The sequence below is a fragment of the Dromaius novaehollandiae genome, chromosome 27 (assembly GCF_036370855.1).
Source record: "Dromaius novaehollandiae isolate bDroNov1 chromosome 27, bDroNov1.hap1, whole genome shotgun sequence".
Taxonomy (NCBI): domain Eukaryota; kingdom Metazoa; phylum Chordata; class Aves; order Casuariiformes; family Dromaiidae; genus Dromaius; species Dromaius novaehollandiae.
Window position 1 is genome coordinate 4,567,435 of NC_088124.1, and position 13,253 is coordinate 4,580,687.

The window sequence follows — 13,253 nt, forward strand, 5'->3', positions numbered from 1 at the left end:
ATGTCGAGATCCATGTGCTCAGCCCTCCACCCTTTCTCTCTTTGAACAGGTAAAAAACCCGGAGCCCCCGAAAATCGCAACAAAGGTAACCAGCCTCTCCATCCTTTGAACCGGCACCACACTAACTACCGAGCATTCCTCCTTCCTTCCTTCCTTCCTTCCTTCTTCTCATGAGTCTGTGCTCTTTGCTCCGGCGGCCTCTCGCCTCCTCGTCCGGGAGAGGGTGTAACGGTGCCCGCAGCCCGCCCTCGGGGCAGCCTCGTCCCGCTGACGTGGGTCACCGCCTGGGCCTGGTGGCTCCGAGCCCTTCGGGGGCCCGTCACCGCCCCCCCCCCCCCCCCGCTGCGGGGGCTCGCTTGGGCACGGCTGGGGGAGACGCGGCCCCGTCGGGGCGGTGGGGAGGGCCGGGCTGAGCGGCTCCCGCCGCGGGGCTGCTGGCACCACTGTTGCACCCTCTCCCGCCGTGGCCACCTCGACTCCGTGAGCGTCTCCTCGCCCGTGTTTCTCACCCTGTTCTTTGCAGGCTGTGGAGGAAACCCATTTCCACACCTCTCTCTCCACCTCTTTCTCTCTCTCTCTCTCTCTCCTCTCAGCAGTTTCCCTCCTTCCCGTCAGACTGTGTCCGGGTGCGTGTCTTGTCCGTGTCGGGCTCTGTCGTTACGTTGGAGGTGTCAGATCCGAAGCAGCCGCCGCCTCCCGGGTGCCTCTAACGCTCGAGCGGCGTTAACGGGGCGCCGCGGCTGCTCCCGGCCCCGAGCAGCGGCGGAGGAGCCTCGCGGGGGGTCCGCCCTCTTCCCGTCCCTCTCCGAAATCTCCAGCCGACCTGGGTCTCCCCCGCGCAGGCCGTTAGCTGGGCTAGGACGTGGGCTTGGGCCAAGTTAGAGCAGCTGGAGGTCTGGCCGTCTCGGACGCTAGAGCAGAGGCGGCGGGTGGCTGCGGGGCCGGGGTCAAGGAGCTGGTTCGCTCCTCTCGCAGGCTCCGTGGGAATGCCTAGCCCCCCCCAGCCCTCGGCAGAGGGGGATTCCTGCTGAGCTGCCAAAGGGGTATGGAAGAGGGCGTCCAACGCTGTGTGTAGGGCAGGGCAGGGAGGTCCCGTGGCCTCCAGCGCCTGCCGTCACGGCACTGCTTCGAGGCCGAGGCGCTTCGTTTGCTGGGGCGGGACAGCAAAGGGGACTATGGTGGGGGTCAGACCAAACTCCTCTGCACGTGTGAAGCAGCCTGCAGGAGAGGTTAGAAGAAAGCTGACTGCACCCCGAAAGCCTTACCAGGGGTTTCTCACGCCACTGCTGTAGAGGGGTGTCACTAATGCCAGGGACAGTCCTAACTAGCCCATAGCAGTGTCCAGTGTCATCTCCGAGCATCCTTTATCCAAAGGACTTTGGAAGCACAAATCCACCTCCTGCACCCTCTCCCGGGGTGCAGGTATCCCTTGGGGGCTGCGGCCGTGGGGTAGACGGTAGAAGAGTGCCCTCAGGGAGGCCCCGGGACTGCGAGGTTTCCATGTGTGTTGCAGGGAATGTTTTTTGCTCTGGGTTTTCTCTTTCCCACCACCATCTTTCTCAGTGGTGTCCGAGAGGTTTTCCTGGTCTCTCTCCTATTCACACGTGGTGTCTGTTTTGCCCTGGGCTGTAGCTAAAACTCAGGATGGTGTGGCCTTAGAGATCCAACCCCTGAAGAGCCAGGAGGGAGTGGAAAATGAGGAGAAGGAGAAGAAGAAAGTGAAAGTCCCCAAGAAGGAGAAGTCTGTGCTGCAAGGGAAGCTCACGCGCCTGGCAGTCCAGATCGGGAAGGCAGGTGAGTCGCGGTGGCTGCGCAGCCCAGCACGAGCCGTGACCCCAGAGGTGCGGCACAGGGTCTTCACCAGAGGTCTTGCTGGAAATGGCGTGGTGAGACGGGGATATCCCTTCCCCCAGCTCTGCAGGGGCACTGGGATCTCCTTGGATCCTTCCAGCCTTGTATCTCTGCATATGCTGTTGTGTAGATGACACTGTCAGGGCATTGGAGGGTGCTAGTGGCACCGAAGTGCTGCAGCAGCTTCATGTGGGTCAGGGGACCGGGCTGCACTGACTTGCACACCCTCACCTCTTCCTCTGCCTCTTCCCCCAGGGCTCATCATGTCAGCCATCACAGTCATCATCTTGGTGCTGTACTTCGTGATCGACACGTTCGGGGTGCAGGGCCGGCCCTGGCTGGCGGAGTGCACCCCCATTTACATCCAGTACTTTGTCAAGTTTTTCATCATCGGTGTCACTGTGTTAGTGGTGGCTGTGCCCGAAGGGCTCCCGCTGGCCGTCACCATCTCCCTGGCCTACTCTGTCAAGGTGAGGCCATGATGCAGCAGGGTCCCTGGGGGGTGTGAAGGAAATTTGGGCTTTTCTCTCTAACCTTTCTGATGCTGGTGGTATTGCCTGCTGCAGAAAATGATGAAGGACAACAACCTTGTGAGGCACCTGGATGCCTGTGAGACCATGGGCAACGCCACCGCCATCTGCTCGGACAAGACAGGCACGCTCACCATGAACCGCATGACCGTGGTGCAGGCCTACGTGGGAGACACCCACTACCGCCAGATCCCCGACCCCGAAGCCATCCTGCCCAAGGTCCTGGACCTCATAGTCAACGGCGTTGCCGTCAACTCTGCCTACACGTCCAAGATCCTGGTGCGTCCCACCCTGCTCTCAGACAGCCTCCGGCCGTTGGCCTGTCCCTGCAGCTCCTCTCCTGCTGTGCTGAGGTTTGGCATTGCTTTTCCTTTCTCCCCTCCAGCCACCAGAGAAGGAAGGGGGGCTACCCCGGCAAGTGGGGAACAAGACCGAGTGTGCCCTGCTGGGTTTCGTGCTGGACTTGAAGCAGGATTACCAGGCCGTGCGGAACGAGGTGCCGGAGGAGAAGCTGTACAAGGTCTACACCTTCAACTCGGTGCGCAAGTCCATGAGCACGGTGCTGAAGAACGTGAACGGCAGCTTCCGCATGTACAGCAAGGGAGCCTCCGAGATCATCCTCCGCAAGTAACTGCCCTCCCTTGCTATGTGGGTCTTCTCCCATGCTGCCAGGTCCCGTGGGCCTTCGTGTTGCCTTCTGGCACGAGCTCATCGGCTTTCGGGTCCCCGTGTGTTGCGGAGAAGTTCTGGGAAGCTGTGGGATGGAGCGTGCCAAGCCCTGTCGAGCAAGGAGGGAGCAGACGATCGATCGTGGGATGGTGCTGTCTTGCAAAGTGTTTTATTCTTTTACTGCGGCTTTGATAAAGCACTAGGGAGCTATGGGTCAGAGGGATGCCCCCATTTTACAGGTGGGGAACTGAGCAGCAAAGGGAATGGATTGCTAGAATTAATGTTGGGTCTTTCCCGAGCACCTCGCTAAGCAGGCTGTGTGCCACGGCTGCATCTCCGCTAACCTCCCCTCCCTGTCCTGGCGTTAGGTGCACCAGGATCTTGGACAAGAATGGCGATCCCCGGGTATTCAAGCTGAAGGACCGAGATGAGATGGTGAAGAAGGTGATTGAGCCCATGGCCTGCCATGGGTTACGGACCATCTGCCTGGCCTTCCGTGACTTCCCCGCTGGTGCCGAGCCGGACTGGGACAGTGAGAACGAGATTCTGTCTGACCTGACCTGCATCGCTGTGGTCGGGATAGAGGACCCCGTCCGGCCAGAGGTACCGAAGCCCCAGCGCGGCCTTGGCTGTCCAGTGCCAACGTTTCTCTCTCATACCTAGGCAGAAGGACCTGGTGGCAGGGTATTTCCACACTGAATTTTCCCCCACTGGTACCAGGGGTCTCTGCACAAGCCAGGCTGTGGTTCCACACTCAGTTGAAAGCTGCGTGGAGACACCAGAGGCACTGTGGGGTGTTAGAGGAGGGCAGGACTGATCTCCACCCCTCCGCTGGCTGGTTCCTCCTTTGCAGCCCCCTCCTCTGCCACAGGGTGATGGGCAGCAGGGCTAATGTAATCAGCCTTCCGATACCTGCCTTTTGATTACATCTTGAAGCTTGCCCCCTGCGCTCCTGCTTTGCTTACATCTTCTCTTAATTAGACGTTGAGGTATCTGGGCTCGGGAATTGCATTACAGATGCCCCGTCTGCACCGGCTCTGGAGGCCGTGATTCAATTTGCTAATTCCTCACTAATATCCTCTTCCCCCCATGGCTCCATAATAGATAAACCCATTAGCGCAGCAACGTGCTGCCGCAGCCGGCGCGGTGGCGGGGGCGAGCCCGCAGTGCGGGACGGATGAAGTGCCCCGTTTGATGGATTGCCTGGCCGTGCCTTGGCGCCCGGCCCTGCGGTGTGACGGGGAGGAGGCAATGAGGTTACCTTCCCCTCGGGGCGGGGGCTGGAGGATCTCGCGCTGTCTGTGCCGGAGGACCTGCTCCGGATAAGCACGCGAGTCCGTCTGGAGCTGCGGAGAGGGCAGGAGGTGGCTGCGTGCCGGAGCAGCCAGCCAGCCCCCCCGAGAGCCGGGCAGTGTCCGCAGGGGCAGGCAAAGCTCTCTGGTCCCCTCAGTCGCTGGGGGCTGCTCTGTAGCCTCGAGGAAGATGGGGGTGTTGAGCCGTTTCTGGGGAGGGGGTCTCGGTTCAGCAGTTCATCACCGGGTCTGAGCGCAGAGCTGAGCTGCTGGTGGATGGAGGCTGCACTGCTGGTTCGTGGCTCTGCCGGGGCCTTTTCCAGACCCATTTAAGGAAGGTGGGAAAGAAGCCCCGTGGCTTTCCCGTGAATCCTGAAATAGGGATGCATGTACGTGCGTGTGGTCCCTCCTCCTGCGAGAGGGCTGCCCCGATCGCTGCTGGGCAGCAGCCTGGCTCCGTGCACCCAGCCTGGGACGTGCCCCTGCCCACGCTGGGCTGGGAGGGACCCCCGGCCCTTCCCCTCGGGTTATTCCCACCCTGCCGGCAAGCAGACCTGCGTGATCCCCCCTGGCCTGGGCTGCCCCTGCGCTGCCCTCACTCCGTCTCTGCTCCCCCAGGTGCCAGACGCCATCCTGAAGTGCCAGCGTGCGGGCATCACCGTCCGGATGGTGACAGGGGACAACATCAACACCGCCCGCGCCATCGCCACCAAGTGCGGCATCCTGCTGCCGGGAGAGGACTTTCTGTGCCTGGAGGGGAAGGAGTTCAACCGGCTCATCCGCAACGAGAAGGGAGAGGTGGGACAGCGGCCCTGCACCTGGTGCAGCACCCGGGGCACAGCGAGCGCAGGGCTGTGATGGGCACCCGTGGGTCCAGCTCTGCGGTGGGTGTGGGTAGCGACGCTGTGACCGCCCCAGCAGAACAACCCACTGAATCTGGCTGGGTTTTCCTCCTCTCCTTGGATAAAGGCAGCTGGTTATTCTGCCTGCTGCGATCCTTTGCCGGAGCTGCTGCAGGGCTGTCTAGGTGGTTTGAGGTGAAGGTGCTGTCCCCAAACGGGGGGTGGGATGGGTTTCTGGGTGTCCCTTCCCCTCCTCACATGCACCTCGTCCCGCAGGTGGAACAAGAGCAGCTCGATAAGATCTGGCCCAAGCTGCGCGTGCTGGCCCGCTCCTCCCCGACGGATAAGCACACGCTCGTGAAAGGTGAGTGCAGGCAGCTTCCCGCGGGGCCTTCTCCCTCTCCAGCAAACCCGTGGCCTCTCCCCACCTCGTGCCTCCCTTTGAAGAGGGAGAGCGTTACTGGCCTCCTTCCCCAGGGAGGCCGAGTCTCCCCGCATCCTGCAGGGCTGGGAGATCCCCTGGCTGCCGAGAGCGGCTGCCCTTGGGCAGTCGTTGCTTCCTGCTGCACTGCCTCACCCTGCTCTACCCGGCTGCTTTTGCAGCCTGCGCTGGGAGCCTGGCCTGGGACTTACCTACTCCGAACTCCTTGTCCCCATTTCAGGAATTATCGACAGCACCGTTGGCGAGCAGAGGCAGGTAGTGGCTGTGACGGGAGACGGGACCAATGATGGCCCAGCTCTGAAGAAAGCAGACGTTGGATTCGCGATGGTAGGAATGGCAACGGGGCATCCGTGGGGTGTTTCCTTGCTCTGGGGCATGGCCTTTGCTCTCTACTGTGACCGCCAGAGTGTGTGCTGGGGAACTAATGGCGCGCTTCAGTTATTCGGAACACTTAAATTATTTCTGGACCTGTGAAACCCTCTTCCAAATGTACAGGATGGCTTAAAAACAAAAAAGAAACCCTCTTTTGAGAGATGATGTAGGGTCATTAGCAAAAGATTGCTGGAAAACAGTCCTCTGGTAGCCTGGCTTAGAGGTGGACTTCTTCGACCCACATAGAGGGACCTTGACAAGCTGGAGGCGATGCAGAGGGCTTGTGGAGCTGCCCAGAGTTCATGCCCTGCAGCCAGTGCATGCAGTTGAGAGCAGTGACCTGGCCTGGTTTCCTAGGTGTGAGGTCCAGGAGAGCGGTGGGAGCCCAGTAATTCAGTCTGACTTGGTTTATCTCTGCAGTTCTTCACCCAGGCTTGTAATGGGTTTATTTACAGTGAAGAACTCTGATCTCCAGTTTGCTGCTTTTCTTTGCCCTGTCTGGAAGAGGCAAGAAAATAAACCTGTCAGTTTTAACTGGTTTCCTGTGAATTGTTTAGGTTTTGGTACGTGAGCAGGAGCCGGCTGATGGAGGGAGCTGTATGTGAGCCTTGAGTGAAGCTTATTGCAAATAATTTTTGGATGGGAAAGAGAATTTTTAGGAAGCTGTTATAGATCTGAGTGCAATTCTGGGAGCCTTGAGTTGGGACAGCAGAAGGGTGTCTCCTCGCTGGGTAGCCACACGTGAGGGCTCTGCGTGCCCCCCTGCAACGTGCACGATCAGCCCTGACCTGCTGTCGGGCTTCCCTGGGAGCTCGGCGCTGTGCAGGGCTGGGCTGGCCGCCCTTGCTGTGCCTCCAGAGAGCAGGGGTCAGCCGGCACACGCGCTGCCTGCGACCGGTCCGGCTTCACCTTGCAGCTCACGCCCTGCAAGAGCCAGGGATTCCCGTCTGAGACAGGTCTTGCGAATCTCGAGAGCTTCCAGCAGGAAGGCACCAGGGAAAGCGGCTCGTTACAGGGCATCGGCTCCGTGCCTGTAGTGCCTGGCGAAGGGCTGCGTGCGCAACGGGCGCCTCTCAGCGCCCGCGGTGGGAAGGGCAGCGAGCCAAGCGGCCTCGTAGCTGTTGCCGTCTGGCGCTGCGAGGCCGCAGGTGACTTTGCAGAGGCTGCAGGTGGCCGTGGAGCAGCTCTGGTGGCTGGAGCTCGCTGCGGGGCTGCCGTCCGCTCCGGATGAGGGGAGTGGGCTGTGGTGGGGAGCCTGTGCCAGGCAGGCGCTGGGGTTCGGGCTGTTGAGCGCTCCTGCTCCTTTGGGATCCTGGCTCTCGCTCGCAGCAGAGATGCGCAGCCAGGGACCACGCTGTTTCCAGGCATAAGGAGGAAGCAGCTGCTTGTAAGCTGTTTTCCTGCTTTACTGCAATGTGGGAGCGCTGACAGCTTCGGGCTGCAAAGCTGTGCTGATTCAGAGCCCCAGGTGGGAGGTGAGCTGGTGTCCTGCAGCCGTTGCAGAACTCAGCGCTGGCATCGGGCCTCCCTGCTCCGAAAGTGGGTCTGGTTCCCACCTCCTCTGGCTCCAGCAGATCTTTGTCTCGGGGCTGTTTCTGGGAAGAAGCAGAGTCCCAGGGCCAGGATGGGAGCCCAGAGCTTGCCCAGTGACTCACCACTGCTGCTTGTTCTCTGGCCCTCAAGGGCATCGCAGGCACGGACGTCGCCAAGGAGGCTTCAGACATCATCTTGACGGACGACAACTTCACCAGCATCGTCAAGGCGGTGATGTGGGGACGCAACGTCTATGACAGCATCTCCAAGTTCCTGCAATTCCAGCTGACCGTTAACGTCGTGGCCGTCATCGTGGCGTTCACGGGTGCCTGTATCACGCAGGTACGGGCAGCTGGCTGGGCACCTGGTGCAGTGCCCGAGGTTGGGCTGGCTCAGCAGACGGAAGATGGAGACCCCTGTGAAATGGGGATGCAAAGAGGGCCGTTTAGGTAGTGTAACAGGTTGTCCCTCCTCTCCCTGCAGGACTCTCCCCTGAAGGCGGTCCAGATGCTGTGGGTGAACCTGATCATGGACACCTTCGCCTCCTTAGCCCTGGCCACAGAGCCCCCCTCTGAGTCTCTGCTGCTCCGCAAGCCGTACGGCCGCAACAAGCCACTCATCTCCCGCACAATGATGAAGAACATCCTGGGTCACGCGGTGTACCAGCTAACTATCATTTTCACGCTGCTTTTTGCGGGTGAGGCTCCGAGGAATGGGGGGGGGGGCAGACTCCCAGGCCTGCCTTGCTGTCTGTCTTAGACCTCCGTGGGCTGCAGAGCGCAGCCAGCCCTGCAAGGGCAGCGCGGGTCTGCAGAGTGTTTCCTTCCTCCAGAGCAGTGTTAGGGATCCTCGTTCTGAGCAATTGCCCAGTAACCCCAGGACAGAGTTTATTTATTGGATGGGGAGCGGTGGGATGTTGCTGATAACGAAAGGATCCTTGAGGGTGTGGGTCTGCTCTAGGCCTCGCTCGGTGCAGAGATGATTTTAGCCAGGAAAACAACTTTTTAAGGTTTTTAAAGAAACAGGTTCAGTGGGGCCAGCATGGGGGACTCTGGCTGGGTCAAGGGTTCTTCACTAATAGGCTGGGATCCGAATTCCACCTCCACCAGTGCAGAGCCAAAGTAAGGAACAGGATCTCATCTTCTCTTTTCTCCACCCTTCCTCATCCCTTCCCCAAAACCCCTCGTCTGCTTAGGGGAGAAGTTTTTTGATATCGACAGTGGCCGGAACGCCCCCCTGCACTCCCCACCCACCGAACACTACACTATCGTCTTCAACACTTTCGTCATGATGCAGTTGTTCAATGAGATCAACGCTCGCAAGATCCACGGGGAGAGGAACGTCTTCGAGTCCATCTATCGGAATCCCATCTTCTGCACGGTGGTGCTTGGGACCTTTGCAGCTCAGGTGAGGCCACGGGAGCAGCGTGGGGATGGATGGTGGGGCAGGAGGGGAATTTTGCAGGTAGGACCCATGTCTGCCACCACCTCAGCCCGCGACTCTCGGTTCTTTCCCTTATTCTTCTCCGGCAGCTTGGTGACACAAAACCTGACGACTAGGGTCTAGAGTGTGTTGTGAGATCCCAGGGCCGGCCAGCCGCCGCTGTGGTGTCCTGTAAAGTTAGTAGCATAGATATTAGGTTCTTGTTCCTCTTGTGATCCCAGGGAGGGGGAAAAGATCTGTGGCTTGGGGGGACCCTTTCTTCCCTTGGCTGCTCCAGCGCAGCCCTCTGAGCTCCCTGGTGTGTGACTCGTTCTCTCCTGTGCTCTAGATCATCATTGTGGAGTTTGGTGGGAAGCCGTTCAGCTGCTCTGGGCTCACCCTGAGCCAGTGGTTCTGGTGTATTTTTATTGGAGTGGGAGAGCTCCTTTGGGGTCAGGTAAGAGCCAGCCTAACAAAATACCATGTGCCTCCATGCCACGGCACCCTGGCAGCCCAGCCTGCCTTTCCCTCGCTGCTGTCTAGCTGCGCTTGTTCTCCCCAGCGTATATTCAGGGCAGCTTTGGGAGGGGGGCGATGCTCCATGCCCACACCACACCATCAGTAAGGAGAGGTAGTGGCTAATATTCCTCACTTCCACCCTCCTTGCAGTGTCCTCCAGCAAGGTTTCTCATCTACTTCTGCTGTGTTTCTTTGAGCCAGTTCTTGCACTGTGGAGCCCTCGAGCTTTGTATTGAGGCGAGGGAGCAGGGCTGTGTCTGCCGTGGCCTCATACAGAGACATGGGCTTGGACCCTCTCGTGCACGCAGGAGGCCACGTTTGCGGTGGCCATGCAAGGCAGGCTGCTGCATGGGCAGGGGTGGTGCTGGAGGGGTCGTTGGGGACTCCCTTCATGGCTGAAAGGGGCTGACGTTTCAGCTGAGTCCTGGCAGCTCGCTGCAGGAATGCTCCCTCTTGGTCAAGGCTGCCGGCAGTGCTGCCAGGTGCCTGTAGGCTAAGGAGCCGTTCTCTCCCTGCCTCTCCACAGCTGATCTGCACTGTCCCAACCAGCCACCTGAAGTTCCTGAAGGAAGCTGGGCATGGCATCACCAAGGAGGAGATCCCAGAAGAGGAGCTACCTGAGGACGTGGATGAGATTGACCACGCTGAAATGGAGCTGCGGCGTGGGCAGATCCTGTGGTTCAGGGGCCTCAACAGGATACAGACTCAGGTACTGCAGGGCAGCGGGTCCCACGGGGCTTCCTCTTCTCCCTTTCTCTCTTTCCAGGGGCTCTATCTGGAAAGAGGCGACTGTTGCTGCTCAGAGGATGCCATTGCCTTCTGGGCTAGACCTCCCCCACCATCTGTGCCTTTCTGGGTCTGCTCTGGTTGGAAAACCAGAACAGCCTGCCTTTTTGGGACAGCTTGGGGTAGGGGGGAGATCCTGCTCTGTTCTGGTGCAGAACACGGCATCCTCCAGCCCCGGACAGGCCGGTCCGCAGGAGGCTGGATGCGCTGGCGATTGGCACCTCGCTCAGCAAAGCAGGGAGTTCAGAAGCTGTGTGGAGGGGCCTTTGGGCCCCCCCGGCTCTCTTGAGTTATGCAGTGGATTAGTGTTGAAGCTGCTCTCGGGGCCATTGCTGGGACACTGCTCCTAGACCTCAGGAGAGGTCCTGGCTGCCCATGCCACACGTAGGGCTCCGTCCTGGCAGTGCAGGAGACGTGGGGTGTCGTGGCACATTCTGGGCGCATCGGAGCTTGGCTGCGTGCTCTCCCACCTGTGCCTGCTTTGGAGCCTTGGCCTGAGGCTGGCTTCGGCTCTGGGTTTGGAATAACCCCAAGACGAGGCTGTCCCGGGCTCTGCCGTCAGAGCAAGGGACCTGCAACACCAGCGGGAGACGGAGCACGGAGCAGCTGGGCATCGCTGCTGTCCAGTTCCTTCTCCTCTCTTGCTCCCCTCAGTGGGGAAGGTGCGCTGGGCTTGAAAGCCGAGTGCAAATCGGCCTTGGACAGTGTCCGAGCTGCCAGGGAAAGGCTTGCTTTTCTTGCCGGGAGGCTGCTGGTGCTGTGTGATGAGTGACGCTTTGGGGAGTAGCAGCTGCGATCCCTGATCTCAGCTCTCGAGTCCTCTGGGTTGATGAAGAAGCTTCCGAGCCTGTCTGGCACCTTTGGTTCTCCCAGCTGTTGTGGGCGCTGGCGTGTTCCCACCAGTTCCCTCCGAAGCAGCGGTTACAACTGAGCATCACTTCTCTCTGCCCTGGTTTTCCCTGTAAGCGTTTGGCCTTTCTTGCTGGGCCCTCTCCAGTCTCGCTCCTCTGCTGCTCTCTGGCCTTGCTGAAGGCCCTTCTGCCCAAAGGCTCTTGCCACTTCTCCCTGCCAGCTCTCCTGGCTCCTTGCCTGGTGCTTTTGGCCCTGTAGCAGAGAATGGGTGAAGAATTGGTTAATAGTGTTTTTATGTCAGCTGCTTCACCCAATACAATTTTTCGTGAAAGTGTTTGGGGGAGATTTTTGCTGCCCCTGCCAACAGTTGGCTACTCAAGCCAGGGAGAGCTCCCTGCAGCAAGGTCGCTACCCCTCTTCTTTCCTCGGGGTCTGGGGCAGAGCTGCCCTTGGAGGAAAGCTGCAGGTCCCCAGCAGCCACTGGCGTGCAGGGCTGCTGCATTACTCTGCGTTACCCTTGTGTCCTTCTCTTATGGCCCTCCATCAAATCATCAAAGCTATCAAAATGGGAGATGGCCCAAAGCTGTTGGGTCTTGATGTTGATGAAAGCTGTTGATGTCCTGAACCATCGCTGCTCAGTGTCGCAGAAGTGCCTGTAACCCACATCTGCAGTTGTGTCTTCTTGCCTTGTTCAGGGTTCACTAAAGCAGAAATCCCATTTCTTCCTTGGAGTTGCCACCCCCAGGACAACAGGCATTTGCTCCCTTTGTTCATCCCTTGCTGTGACCCTGCCAGTGCTCCCAGCAGGTCATTCAGCCCACCCGGCACAGAGCAGCTGTCTTGGTGCTTCTGCAGAAGTGCAAGATACGTGGCTGTGGCAGGGGGACCATCCCCACGTCTCCAGTTTGGAGAGATGATGGGAAGGGGAGGTTGTGTCGGACAGGCCCACGTCACAGTCTGTGGGTGCACATGAGACATGCAGCATTTACGGGCTGGGCTGAGTTCCCCCAAGTGCTGGTACTGGCTCATCCTGCCAGGCCGGTATGTTGTTCCCTGCCCATTGCAACGGGGGCACGTAACGAGAGTGAGGTGGAAACCGGGCTCTTCCTGGGGGACCAGGGCACTGCTGCTCACGGGCGCCGCAGAGATGCGAGCTAACTTCACAATCTGGCTCGCTCACATGAAACACCTGCTGGAAGCACCAGGCTGTTTCAGAAGCAATCCAGATGTGTTGGAGGTATGGTAGGTATGAACATCTGCAATACCAGAGGCTGGACGTGCCTTTGGTTCCGGGTCTGCCCTCTGAACCAGGACACTCTGAGGTGTCTCTCCTGATAGCCATGGTGGACCTGTACTGGAACAAGCTCTTACTGTTGCAATATGAAAAATGCTTCCGGACATCGCAACTGTTGGCAAATCCTGGAGTCTCTTTAGCTGCTCCCTTTCTGGCTATGTAGCCCTGCAAGTTGATCAGAGCAGCCTGCAGGTCAAACCTGAGCATCTAACAGGCCTCGGATAGGGTGTCCTGAATCGGCGTGCCTGAAATGAGAAGCGTAGGGTTCCTTCCTCACGGACCAACCTGGTGCGCTGGGGAAAAGAGGGTCTCTGTGGAAGGAGATCAGACTGGGCAAGGAGCGAAGCAGTATGTAAAATATCTACAGGGCGCATTAGAGCTGCAAGCAGCAGCTTGGGGCAGGTGCCCCTTTCCTGAGGTTCGCAGCAAGGAGCCGTGTGGCCCAGGCAGGACGGGAGGCGCAGGGGTGTGCAGTCTCCCAGTCGGTTGTCTGGCACATGGCAGATGGGGAAAGGTCCACGTGTGAAGTGTCTGGGAATCCTGGGCATCCGGCTGCTGCTCAGTCCCTCCTGCCTTGGAGCACGTCCACAGACCAGCGTGGGTGCTTCCTTGCTGCCTCCCCTGCCCAACCCTACCAGCTCCGCTTCGTACGCGAGCCCTTTGCTGAGCTGCGACCCTGGGGAGAGGCTGAGCGTCTTCAGGCAGGGCTGGCTGCCGTGGGAGCTGTGGGCATGTTGGTGCAGCTCAGGATTTGGCCCCCCTGGCTAAACATCCTATGGGATTGAGGGACCAGAAATGCTCCCAGTGCAGACTTCTGGCCCACAGGCTGCTAGCTCACACCTCTGCCCA

At 59.5% G+C, this 13,253-nt stretch overlaps 1 protein-coding gene across 7 annotated transcripts in view; it reads left to right on the plus strand.

Annotated features, from left to right (window-relative positions):
- Positions 1–13,253, plus strand: part of ATP2B4 (ATPase plasma membrane Ca2+ transporting 4) — a 46,325-nt gene that overhangs the window by 22,883 nt on the left and 10,189 nt on the right. For all 7 annotated transcript variants that reach the window (XM_064497955.1, XM_064497953.1, XM_064497956.1 and 4 more), the window contains 14 exons: positions 50–85; positions 1,633–1,794; positions 2,107–2,321; positions 2,418–2,660; positions 2,767–3,008; positions 3,419–3,653; positions 4,961–5,140; positions 5,461–5,548; positions 5,847–5,953; positions 7,682–7,873; positions 8,015–8,228; positions 8,727–8,938; positions 9,303–9,410; positions 9,999–10,181. In XM_064497955.1, the coding sequence (XP_064354025.1) occupies positions 50–85; positions 1,633–1,794; positions 2,107–2,321; positions 2,418–2,660; positions 2,767–3,008; positions 3,419–3,653; positions 4,961–5,140; positions 5,461–5,548; positions 5,847–5,953; positions 7,682–7,873; positions 8,015–8,228; positions 8,727–8,938; positions 9,303–9,410; positions 9,999–10,181 (2,417 nt within the window). The remainder of the gene's footprint in view (positions 1–49; positions 86–1,632; positions 1,795–2,106; positions 2,322–2,417; positions 2,661–2,766; positions 3,009–3,418; positions 3,654–4,960; positions 5,141–5,460; positions 5,549–5,846; positions 5,954–7,681; positions 7,874–8,014; positions 8,229–8,726; positions 8,939–9,302; positions 9,411–9,998; positions 10,182–13,253) is intronic.